Genomic DNA, 12,399 nt, shown 5'->3' with positions numbered 1-12,399 from the left:
GAACATTTATTGAGATGAAACCATGTGAGAAGTTTAGGGGGAAAATCACTATTTTGGTCAACAACTCACTATACACTGCTTCTTGTAAGATGTTAAAACCCAAAAAGGTTGGAAACCACTGGTTTGATCTTTAACAATGTGTTGTATTTTAAAAGCTTGTTATATTATCCAGTGTATCAAATCTTCATCTGAAAAGTAACTAAAGCTGTCAAATAAATGTATTGGAGTGGAAGTATAAAGTAGAATCACATGAAAATACTCAAGTAAAGTACAAGTACGTTAAAATTGTAAGTACAGTGCATGCGTAAATGTACTTTACACCACTGCTATTACTGCTACTACCATTTACTGTAAATATAATATATTTAAAATTTAAAATACATACAGAGCCATCTAAATTATAAACAACGATTGAACTGATTTTATATTGAATAAATAAAAAATATAATATTTCAGTTGCTGTGTTCTCATTGGCTCTCAGAGTTACGTCAGCGTTACGCGCCATCCCATTGGCTAGCGGATTGACGCCTATCTCTGTATGTCCTGAGCCTGCCGGGCTGAAGGTGAACCCGGCCCGTCTCCCTCTCTACCTGCCGCTGCACGCACCCTGTACCCCCGTCTCCTCCTCTCGCACTGCACCGGGATCATCCGCTTTGCCCCGAGCCATGTCCGTATTTAGCGATGTCCCTCAGGCCCCGCCGGTAGCCGTCTTCAAGCTGACCGCTGACTTCAGGGAGGACACCCACCCGCAGAAAGTGAACCTTGGTGTTGGAGGTAAGATTTGATCGTTGTCTGCTAATGCTAATGCTAACGCTAATGCTAACGCTAATGCTAATGCTACGTTAGCTTTCCTATGCTCTGGCACTGAGTCAGCCCAGCAAGCGCTGTCCTGCATCGCTCTATCAGTCAGTAATTTAGTCATGCGCGACCCTGTCTGAGCGGTGCTGGTGTTACACCATCCAACACAAGCATTTCTTTGATTTGACCTTCGCTTCAAGCTAGCAGTGAAGCTAACGAGCTGGTTCAGGCTTCATGTTTACAGTTTCATTATTTCTGTCAACACAGCGCACAGTAAATGCTACAGCCATACTGAATGAAACGACACTTTTATGGAAGCAGTACCTCGTCTTGTGACTGTTGTTTCACCTTTTACCCTTCAAGCTCCTTTCATTTAAAGAGAATCATGTTATTATGTTGTAAAAGACAGACTTCCTGCACTGTCTCACGTGCCCTTGAACGCATCATTTCCTCTGTAACAGGGCTATTGTCTAACTTATGACATATTGTCTTGTCATTTCTGTCACATGAAGACCTCATGTTTAACATCTAAACTCGCCAGTTCTGCTTGTTTGGCGGATGTCAGAGACAAACTGTGCTCGTTGCATTGCGTGACAGGTGCAGGGATGATGTTATCTTTAATTAATGCCTTTGCAGGATGGCTGAGAAACTAACATTTGTAATATTGATACGGTATTACTGTGCCTTTTGAAGGCTGGGGCTGTACAACTACAACTTATAACAAAGGCCTTGAATATGTCAGAGTAGTGTTGTAAGGTTGAGGTGAACTCATCCTCACCAGACTAGAACTGGTTGTACTGGTCGAGGTTACATGTGACGTCATGTCCTGCTTCTCATAATATTAAATAAACTAAATTAAAATAACCAAACAGAAAAGAGTTCATTATTTATTTTATAAAGTTCTAACATTGCTACAGAAATTGTATGAGCTTAAAGAATTTGAGCTGTATCTCAACATTACAGTAACCAAAATACCCTAAGCCTTGTTGTCACATATCATGAAATCAGTATTATAATAAGATAATATAAGAGCTCTCCATTGATGTAGCATTTCACTCTTATAATATTGTTGCACTCTCGATGGACAACTGTACAAAAAATATCAAAACTGATGCAACAAAATCAGAGTTATTGTCCTTATTTTTCCATGCATTCTACTTCCTTTTCACAACCTGATGCCTACATTACCCACAATGCAACCCAACCACCGACAGTTTGGTCAGAGATTCTGGTGTTTTATGCCTGCAGCAGCTAATGTAGCAGCCTCAGACCCCTTCAGCCCCAGCAGATGCTGAGTCAAGTGACGTCACTTGAGTCAATCTATCAGATTCTGTGCAGCTCCCTCTGGAGCCACAAAAGACTTTATACTACTTTTTTTTCACATATGCATTAAAATCACCGGAGTTTCCCTTTGATAAAAACGACCCAACAGTATATTCAGTTATCTCAGTCAAAAGTAGGCAAAATACCATTTCAGATACTGCAGTCGTAGTATTTATGATGTAAACAGCTACTCATCTTTGCATGTGCATACCCTGCATATGTGCTTTTCACAAGAATCTGTACACAAACATCTGTTAGTCTGGAAATCTGGACAGGAGTATTGTACTCATTGTTATTTTGTTGTTGTTGTGTTGTTTTCTCCTCTTTTTTTGTCACTGTAGTGACCTAACTGTCTCCCACAAGATAATTAAAGTTCATCTTGTCTATTTTTTAACCTTGATGCCAAAATATATCTAAGTGTGGTGAACCAGCTGGTCTGGGAACACTGAGCAGACTGCAGAGAGCCTCACCCATGTTTTAGGATCACAAATTTCTCCATCGCCGGTCTCTGGTACACTTGGGAGTCTTTATTTATAATTAATGTCACCCTTTACTCTGTAAAGTATTTTCACATCCACCAAATATTTCCTCCAGGTGATCCACAGATCCAAAATAACAAACCTTCTTATCTCTGACCTTTTCAAGTGCGTCTTCTCTGTCATCCATAGTAGTCGTCCACAGCTGTGTTGAAGGCCTGATATTTGATACAGCACTGATGCAGGCTTCCATATTATATCAGTATGACTGAGCACGAGTTCTTCAGGAGTCAAATATGAGCAACACACACACACACAGACACGCACACACACGCACATGCGTACACTTAGTTTAGTCTGGCTAGTAAAGGTGACCTTCAGTGTCACATTACATTCAATTAAATAGTACTGTTTTCTTTCTCTCACTTCACTCCGTGTCTCTCTACCTTATTGTTTCAGATTGTTTTGTTATGTGTATATTTAGGCTGCATTCTTTGAAATAAAAGTAAAAATAAACCTTGTTCCAGAGACTAAAATAGTTCATTGAGGCTTACAGTCTTGAGAAATCGGGCTGTAGTTTGAGCAATATGACATGAAAACAAGTAGCAAAAGGAAGCACAAGAACGGGAGCATAGTAAAGATATTTGGTTTATTTTACTCTTGTATTATTAGCTGACAATTAAGAGAAAAATATATTTAGTCATGTCAATACATTACTGAATATTTAGCCTGTTATTGTAGTGTGTTTTTACAGACTTTCTGCATAAATTGTGGGTTTTTTGCCTTGGATTTTATTACACTATTGTTTTGCAATTTGATGTTAATATTTACTAGACAGCTTTGTGGCTTTGTGTCCCCTCCAGCTTACCGTACTGATGACTGCCTGCCCTGGGTGCTGCCGGTGGTGAAGAAGGTGGAGCGGCTCATCGTGGAGGACGAAAGCCTGAACCACGAGTACCTGCCCATCCTCGGCCTGCCTGACTTCCGTTCAGCCGCCTCCAAGGTCGCCCTGGGAGACGACAGCCCGGCCATCAAGGAGAACAGGGTGAGACGCGAGACATGAGACTCCGAGGCCGGTGTGTCTCATGTAAACACGCACATACATATGATGGTTTTTAGCTTCTCCTCTTATTCATGTCTCCTTCCTGCCGTCCTCTCAGGTGGGAGCGTGCCAGGGTCTGGGTGGGACCGGTGCGTTGAAGATCGGGGCAGAGTTCCTGCGTCGCTGGTACAACGGCGTCAACAACACGGCCACACCTGTCTACGTCTCAGCGCCTACCTGGGGTTAGTGAACAGCTGGGAAAGTCAGTGTAATATGACACCTGAATCGCTGACCTGCCAGATTTTAACAACATCTTTTGTGCGTCTTTCTCCCAGAGAACCACAACGGCGTGTTTGCTGATGCTGGCTTCAAAGACATCCGGCCTTATCACTACTGGGACGCTGCCAAGAGGGGCCTGGATCTCACCGGACTGCTGGATGACCTGGAGGTGAGGACAGCCAGGTGTAAAGGTTGCTTAATGTCAGCGTTTTTTACTTTATGATGACTCGACAAACAAACAAAAGCTCTGCCAATAAGAAGTTAGTTAACAGGCCGTCCTAGAAAACTTGTGACTGTATTTACAAGAACGGTAAGGATTGAATCTCATTACTTATCAGTCAAAACGACACGTCGTCTGTTAAATCTGTAGCTAACGAGACTGAAAAAGGAGGAGAGACAGTATAAATGCTGGCAGACAAGAAGAGAAGTTCAGTTGTTTGGCTTTCTTTGGTCTCGATCCAGGAGGGAAACAGTTAATTAGTGGATGTAACAGAGCCTCAAGGCAAAGTAAAGCCTTGAATAAACTGTGACATGTGACTGACACTCTTCCTGTTTTCACTCGTTCTGGTGACTTTGACTGTTTCAAACTCTTCCTCTCTTTAACAGAAAGCTCCAGAACATTCAATCTTTGTCCTTCACGCCTGCGCACACAACCCCACCGGCACCGACCCCAACCAGGAGGAGTGGAAGAAGATCGCAGAGGTCATGAAGGTAAAACAATGTTGTTCTTGTACGTTTACGCTGCTGTTACTATTTCCACATTTTATCCATAAAGTTGCTTTTTTTAAAAATTTTTTTACTCAAAGACATGTTGGAAGGAGCCTTTACTCATCTTTTAACCTTTTTGTTCCTCTTCATCTCCTGTTTTTTTTTTCTAGAGGAGGAATCTGTTTGTGTTCTTCGACTCGGCCTATCAGGGCTTCGCCTCTGGCAGTCTGGATAGAGACGCCTGGGCCATCCGCTACTTTGTCTCTCAGGGCTTTGAGCTCTTTGTAGCTCAGTCCTTCTCCAAAAACTTCGGCCTGTACAGTGAGTGCACACGATGCACACACACACACACACACACACTTGCACAAAAGCCTCTATACATTTGAATATAATCCCTCTTCTTCTCGTTGTCGTTGTCAGATGAGAGAGTAGGAAACCTGACAGTGGTCGCTAAGGACAAAGACAACCTGACCCGCATCCTGTCTCAGATGGAGAAGATTGTCAGGACAACCTGGTCCAACCCGCCAACTCAGGGAGCACGCATCGTCAGCAAGACCCTCAACTGCCCCGAGCTGTTCGCAGAATGGTACGTTCCTTACTGCCAGTTAGCGTTAGCTATGACTCATTACTGCAAGTGCCAGTTAGCGCCATATGTTGTCTTCTTGATGTCATCTGTTCTCCTAACAGTCCTCACAGCCGTATGTCGGTGCAGTTGATGGACTTCATCCACTCTCCAGCAGACGGTTGTAGAATTAAACAGGTTGCTGTGTTTTTGAGAGGCCGGTGTATCAAATCTGAACTTGTCTAAAGGTTTATATTAAATTCAACCAGCGAGCTAACTCGCTAGCTACTGGCTTTCAGCCACTCAGTGCAAGACAGACTTGACATTTTTCCAGGTTCATGACATTGATAAATCGAGGCAGGTTCGCCTTCAGCACAGCTTTGTTGATAGAGATCAGGACAAAGTCAGCAAACGTCTTTGTGATGTTGGAGGCTGTGATTTTTGCATTTTGGGACATTTGTGTTTTTTCCTTTACCTTGTAAAGCACACCAGTTTTGCTACATTTTATATAACTAAACTTTATTAATATAGTAATATTATTAAAAATATGATGATTATTATTATTCTCCACTATTACATGCATGTTATTATTATTATTATTGTTATTGATTTGATTTATTGAACAGGACAATGTGCCGTATTAAGCATAAATAATGCACTGCACCGGAGTTAGCTTGAAGCTAATTTGCATCCGTAGTCCACCACAATTAAAACATACAACGACAAACAAAACAAAGCAAAAAACCACAAAAAACCACACAGAACACATCATACAAAACACAAAGCTACACACAACAGCACATCACAATGTCAATTAAAAATTAATCATTTAAACTAGACTCAGTGGTCACACAGCTGATTCGTCTTTAGTTGATTTTTTTAATTTGGCCTTGAATGTATCGACAGTTCTTTATATAATCAGCATGATTATAATAATAATAATATAATTAACATGCTAATGTTTGTCAGAAGGCTAACACTTCTTAACATTAGCATATTAACATGCTAACGTTTGTCAGAAAGCTAACATTTCATATCAACAGTGTTAAAAATGCTAACGTTAACATCCTAACATGCTAAATGTTAGCGTGTTGACATCTTGTAGTTGTTAACATGTATACCAACACGCTATTGTTAGCATGCTAACATGTTAGCGTCCAGCTCAAGGCAAAGCTGAACCTGAGTACAGTTTAGATTGGTCATTGCAGAGCTGAGTCTGAGATAGCCTAAAATTGCCACCACACAGGATAAACTCTTTGTTTCGTACTAGCACTGCCCACTGCACCAACATTATATTTTATTACCTTTTATCTAAGATTGAATCTAAGGCTAGAAAACTTGTCTCATGTCTCGAAATTCAGTTCTCAGTGCAGTGCATGCTCATCTTTTACAAGTTACTTTTAAAATATTTAAGCAACATGTTCACATTTTGATGCTCTCAAAGTTCCCAAAGGATGAGGAGTATTTTTATTTCATTTGGAACGTCTCATCACAAGTTTTATCATAGTTATTCTCATTTACCGTCTTTTGTCCTCTGTGTAGGAAGGGTAACGTGAAGACCATGGCAGACCGTGTCCTGCTGATGAGGGATCAGCTGAAGACCAAGCTGCAGGCTCTGGGCACCCCGGGCACCTGGGACCACATCACCCAGCAGATCGGCATGTTCAGCTTCACCGGCCTGAACCGTAAGTGCAAAAAAAACACACACACACACACATCAAACCATATCCAGTTATTTATACACACCATCCTTGTAACAACACGAAGCATCCGTTCTTCTTCTACCCTCTAAATAACCACCACCGCGTTGTGATTCCTCCCACAGCCAAGCAGGTGGAGTACATGATCAAAGAGAAGCACGTGTACCTGATGGCCAGCGGTCGCATCAACATGTGCGGCCTGACCAGCAAGAACATCGACTACGTTGCCCAGTCCATCCACGAGTCCGTCACCAAGGTCCAGTAAAGGCCGCTTCCACTGCCACCTCCTGTAACGCCGCAGGAAGTATCACCACCATCATGTCTGTGTCCAAACCCTGCTTTATCCTCTCCTCTGATTGGTTAATCTGCAGCAGGGGAGTTTGTTTTTTTTTGCAGTTGAACCAATGGGAGGACGAATGCTTCTCTCTGTTCTCACATGAAGGTGTAAAAACCTTTTTTGGGAGGTGCAATGATTTTAGGAAGACACTTGAACGCCATCAGCAGGGCTCTAAACGTACGCCTAAATGTGTAGAAGAAGATAAAACGTTTAGTCGAAAAAGGTCCCTTCATATAAAGATTTCCTGTCTTTGTACGATCCGACTCTGTGCTTCCTCTGTCATTTCTAGCACTTCAAGGGATTAACTGTTATGTATCTGTAGTATTGAACAAATGAAGGCGCAGATAAGTTACTGTAAATATATGTAACCACAGGTAGAGGTCCTGATATTTCCTGCAAAAGAACTTTACTTTTTTAGCTCAGAGCCCATGACAAATCACTTTTATTTTTTTTCTTTTGTTTTCCAGCCATCAGAAGTTACAAATAACGACGTTACAGTACAATTAACCGGTACCGTAACCCGCCTCGCTCTGTGTCAAGTAACAAATGATTGATATCAACTGTCGGTATGTACGGTTTTAATTTTAGATTAGTTGTCCAAGTCAACTAAGACGCACTATCAAAACTCATCCCAGGACATTTCTTACGTTGACGTCAGAAGAAGGGCATTATGGGTGTCATGTGACCGGGTTCAAACGTCACTTAAAGGTCATGCGTGTGCCTGTCTCGGTAGGTAATTGGTAGGTCGTTAATGTCAGTTTAATCACTCAAAACGGATTTGTGTGCCAATAATGAACAAAATCACCTCTCTTCTGTGTTTCTTCTGTGTTTTTTTTGTTTTTGTTGTTGTTGTTGTTGTTTTCTCCACCCTGCAGTGCCCTTTTTATTGTGCCTCGGTCGTTGTAATGAGCCACTCTGATCAGACCTCAGAGCCTGACACTTGTTAGCACACACAAGCACACACACACTCCCATTATGTGGTGTTGTTTTTATGATGACATGCAGCAATATGTGTGTTCATACTGTAATAAATTATAAACCACAGGAACCAATCGATCTCTGCTTCTCTGCCTCCTTTTTTTTCCCCCCGTAAACCCTTTCTGAACAATAACTACATGTGTGAAGGTAGTAGTGAGGAAAAAGTGAGCTTCAAACATCAGTATTTTAATTCTGTTGTCAACAAATCCTGTGAAAAGGCTGAATTCCCTCTAAATTCTTGATAGATTTAGTGAGTATTTCCAGCAGCAGGATGATGTATGTGAATGTATCAATGTGTTTTTAATGGTTTTTAGCCTAGAAATGGAGATCTATAGCACAGGAGAATTGGCAACCAGTGGTAAAAGAAGTCCTAAGATCCTTAAGTAGAAGTGGTAATAAAAATATTCCATTAAAAGTAAAAATCCTGCAGTCAAACTGTTACTTAAGTAGAAGTACACAAGTACGGTCAGTAAAATATACTTAAACTCGTCATGTATGCATTTTCATGTAAAAGCATGTAGCTGGGCACAAAAAGCTCAGTTTACAAAGTATATATTAAGTGTAGTGGTTAGATAAATGTGGAAAAAGTGGAGTAAAACATCCAATATTTCCTTTTTGAATAGTTTTAGTTCTACTGGATTTCAATTCATTGTTAGTTTTGGTCTTTTCAGGCGATTTGTTGACAATAAGAAAAACATAAAATATCAGCAGACTTAAGTGTGAAATAAAGAGCAGACAGTTGAGATTCAGTATGTTGTGGATCTTTATATTTCATTTTATTTTAATGCAAAATACCATCACATAGTTGTTGTTTTTTTATTTTACAAGTATTAATTTCTCATGTTCTTTCCCAAAAAAATACTTAACACACTCTCTTTCACACAGGTCTTTCAATTACAAAAAGCAAAAAAAAAAAAAAAAAAAAGAGCTGAAAACATACAAATTTTCAGAGATTATATGGATAAATGGTGAAAATAAGATGCTGATCTCAGACTCTTCGCAGCAGGGAAACCTCTCAATCCAATCAACATAATCCTGCAGCAGCAGAATCCCGTTATTGTCTACTTTTGACCTCAAAGGATGATGCTGATTGGCTGCGGCCGCTGCTCCAATGCAGCAAAGTGACTCAGCAGGTTTGATATATTGCACACCAGAGAGGGATGCTTCCCCCTCTCTCTCTTCCTCCGCCTGTTACATTAACCAATGAGCTGAGTTAAAAAACAGCGACCCCTCCCATCTGTATGTGATCAATCCGGTTGTTTAAAGCTGATATTACTGGGGGAGAGAGGCTGCTGATGGCCAGGATTTATTCCCAGTATTCAGGAACTTTAAATTTGATGATAAAAGATAAAAAAAATGGCATCCAAACTGTTTCCCAAAGAGCAAAATAGTCAGAACATGTTGAGATCTTAAAACTCCAATGAAACAATACAAATTGTTGTTAGACTGGTTTTCTGCACACAAAGTGAGGAATGCATTAGTGCTCTTGATGATGATGAATTTCCTATAAAACATGCAAAGAAAATATCATTTTACAAACTATGCAGCAGTAGTAACCTCAGCTATATAGATTATTTTGACTGGCTTCTCATTAAAGGTAAATAACAGCTTTTTTTATCGGTCAAACTGGAAGCTTCACCCTTCTGTCTGTACTCTCATCTTCCTCCTCCTCCTCCTCCTCCAGGCTGCAGTAGCACAAATCTCGGAGCCACGCCCCGTTCATCCGGTCCCCTCAGCACACCGTGCAGACAAACATGTGCAGAGCAGCGCAGGTTCATGCGGAGAGAATGGATTTGCACAGATATGAGTGGAGCTGATGATTGATTGATTGATTGTTTCGGGGCTGCAGACAGTCAGAGCTTAAGTTCAATAACAACTGATGAATCCATCCACGAGCTGCAGCTGGATTATATATTTAATCAGTGTGGTCAATTATTAGACATAAACCACTAAGTTTAAGCAGGTAATTAGTGCTTCACATATTTGTTCCCTTCATACCGGATGTCTCCAAATGCATCAAGATCAAATCTACTAGATAAAAGTTGAACTTGCATACACTAAGGCATAAATCCCTCCAAAAACAAGACTCCCATTAGCCCTTATAGTCTGTATGCATTGAGTCCTGTAAGTATAAAGAAAGCAACATGTTTTTTAAGGATTTTAAGGTTATAAAATTGTTCCAGTAATCATGCTGTGTTTTCAAAATATGCAAACTTTGATTTCCAAGTAGTGATCCCAATAGACGTGAATAAAAAAGTGACTTCTTCTGATATAATGGAAACTACAAGTGTATCATAGCCAGAAATATTTTAATATCTTATTTAACTAACCATCAGTATAGATAAGCACAGTTGGGATCATTTTATTTACCTTTCTTGGAAAGAAAAATGACTAATCATCAGCTGCTTTTCCAGTCAAAATGTCTCCTATTGGACAATATGACGATGATAAATATTGGCCTTGACGGATGTGATTTGCTGTGAGGAGGCCGGAGGCTTCAGAGGGAACAACAAACGGTTGAAGTTTAAATAGTATTTGAAAATCATAGAAAAATACTTGAAATTCAAGCTAGTTTACTTCTGTGTAAATAGCAACTAATCTGCGATTATCTCAATTATATCCGAGCAGTAAAGTTTCACATCTCCTGAGGTCGACATATTTACACTAGCAGAGATATAAAATCTACACTCTTTTCCTTCATTCTGCAGGATCATTCACATTCATAACATTCAGTGTTTTCAGGATTGCCCTCGTACAAAAACGTGGGTGGCATTTGGGAGTTGCAGCAAAGAAAAGAGGAGTCAAGCTTGGTAAAGAGATCACACCCCCCCGACTAACTAACTTCTGAAGGGCATTACAGCATCATATGATGCCGGAGTGGACTGCTTCATTCACATTCAAAATGTAACCTTTCAGCTCTATCAAATAACCCTTAAATTCACACTCAAAATACATGCAGCCAAGAAAAAAAATACATACATCTCAAAGTGTTTCAGTGTGTTTTAGTGCCAACATGGAGGTAAAGAAGCTGCATTCAAAAAAAAAAGAAGCAAAGTCTGGAAAAAACAACTTGTGGTATGAATGCTGGTCGATTGCAGGAATATTATAAGTAAAGGTTAGAAGTCTGATAAGGTTTGTGTCAGTAGTTTTGATTAAATTATCATGCCAAGCTGTTGCCAATCAGGATATGACTGGATATTAAGGAGCAAAGGCCTACGTGAAAGACTACAATCAAGCTATGTGTAGGTGTGTGTGTCCATTCAGATAAAATGGAAGAGATGTTATAAACCCAATAATAAATACAATATCATTTCCACAAAGATATCCTGTAGGAGACGAGAGATCGAATCTTGTGTTGTTGCAAAAAAGTCACTGCAGCAAGAAGCTCAGTTTCATTTCAGATGAAGAAAAGCCAAATAATGAAATCCATTAATAATTGAAATGGATCCAATGAGAAAGGCTCAAGTGATGATTATTTAAAGAGGTCCAGTAGGCAAAATCGTGTCGTGAATACATCTGAACTGAAATGAAAGAAAATCTTCATGCAGACAGGCAGCTCTCTGTCTTTTTATCCACATCTGATATTCTTCTAAGGTACAAATGGAAAGAGAAACAAATGAAAACCTGATGAGGTATAAAAACCCAATCCAAATCACATCTCTGAAAATGAAAAGGCTCAGACACTGAAATAAAAGGAGCAGAGGAGAAAAACAAAGTTTGAGAAGATCCTGGATGAATAAAAAGGTTTCAGCAGATTAAGAAACAGCAAAACATTTTTTTTTCTAACTGTCTGAGTGACAGAGAGACGTATCAAGGAAGCATATGAGCATATTTCCCAAAGTGTTGAAATATTGATTTAAAGGAATCTTTCCACATTTTGAGAAATACACTTATTCGCTTCCTTGTTAGATGTGAAAATCAATACCACGCTCATATCTGTGCATTAAAGGTGTAGTGTGTAGAATTTAGGGACATCTAGTGGAACAGATTTGGAAGAAATGCAATATAATATTCATCAATATGTTTTAATTAGTGTATAATCACCTGAAAATAACATTTGTTGTGTTTATGTTACCTTAGAATGAGTCCTCTTTCACGGAGGCGGCCATGTTGCACCGCCATGTTTCTACAGTAGCCCTGAACGGACAAACCAAACACGAGAGCCTTTCACAAGGGAGGGGGGGGTGGGTATTCAG

The 12,399-nt window shown here is 40.1% G+C and overlaps 1 protein-coding gene across 1 annotated transcript; it reads left to right on the top strand.

The window, feature by feature from the left end:
* The first annotated feature begins 535 nt into the window (after positions 1-535).
* On the top strand, positions 536-8,279 carry LOC121912900 (aspartate aminotransferase, cytoplasmic-like). The gene is made up of 9 exons (XM_042435439.1): positions 536-774; positions 3,461-3,642; positions 3,758-3,881; positions 3,975-4,087; positions 4,525-4,629; positions 4,797-4,947; positions 5,047-5,212; positions 6,731-6,873; positions 7,014-8,279. Exons 1-9 carry the CDS (start codon positions 666-668, stop codon positions 7,151-7,153), a joined length of 1,233 nt encoding a protein of 410 aa, XP_042291373.1. The 5' UTR covers positions 536-665; the 3' UTR covers positions 7,154-8,279.
* The last annotated feature ends 4,120 nt before the right edge of the window (positions 8,280-12,399 follow it).

This window comes from Thunnus maccoyii, chromosome 2, assembly GCF_910596095.1.
Source record: "Thunnus maccoyii chromosome 2, fThuMac1.1, whole genome shotgun sequence".
In the NCBI taxonomy this organism is placed as follows: Eukaryota; Metazoa; Chordata; class Actinopteri; order Scombriformes; family Scombridae; genus Thunnus; species Thunnus maccoyii.
Note: the sequence above shows the minus strand (reverse complement) of the source record. Positions and strands in the feature narration are given on the sequence as shown.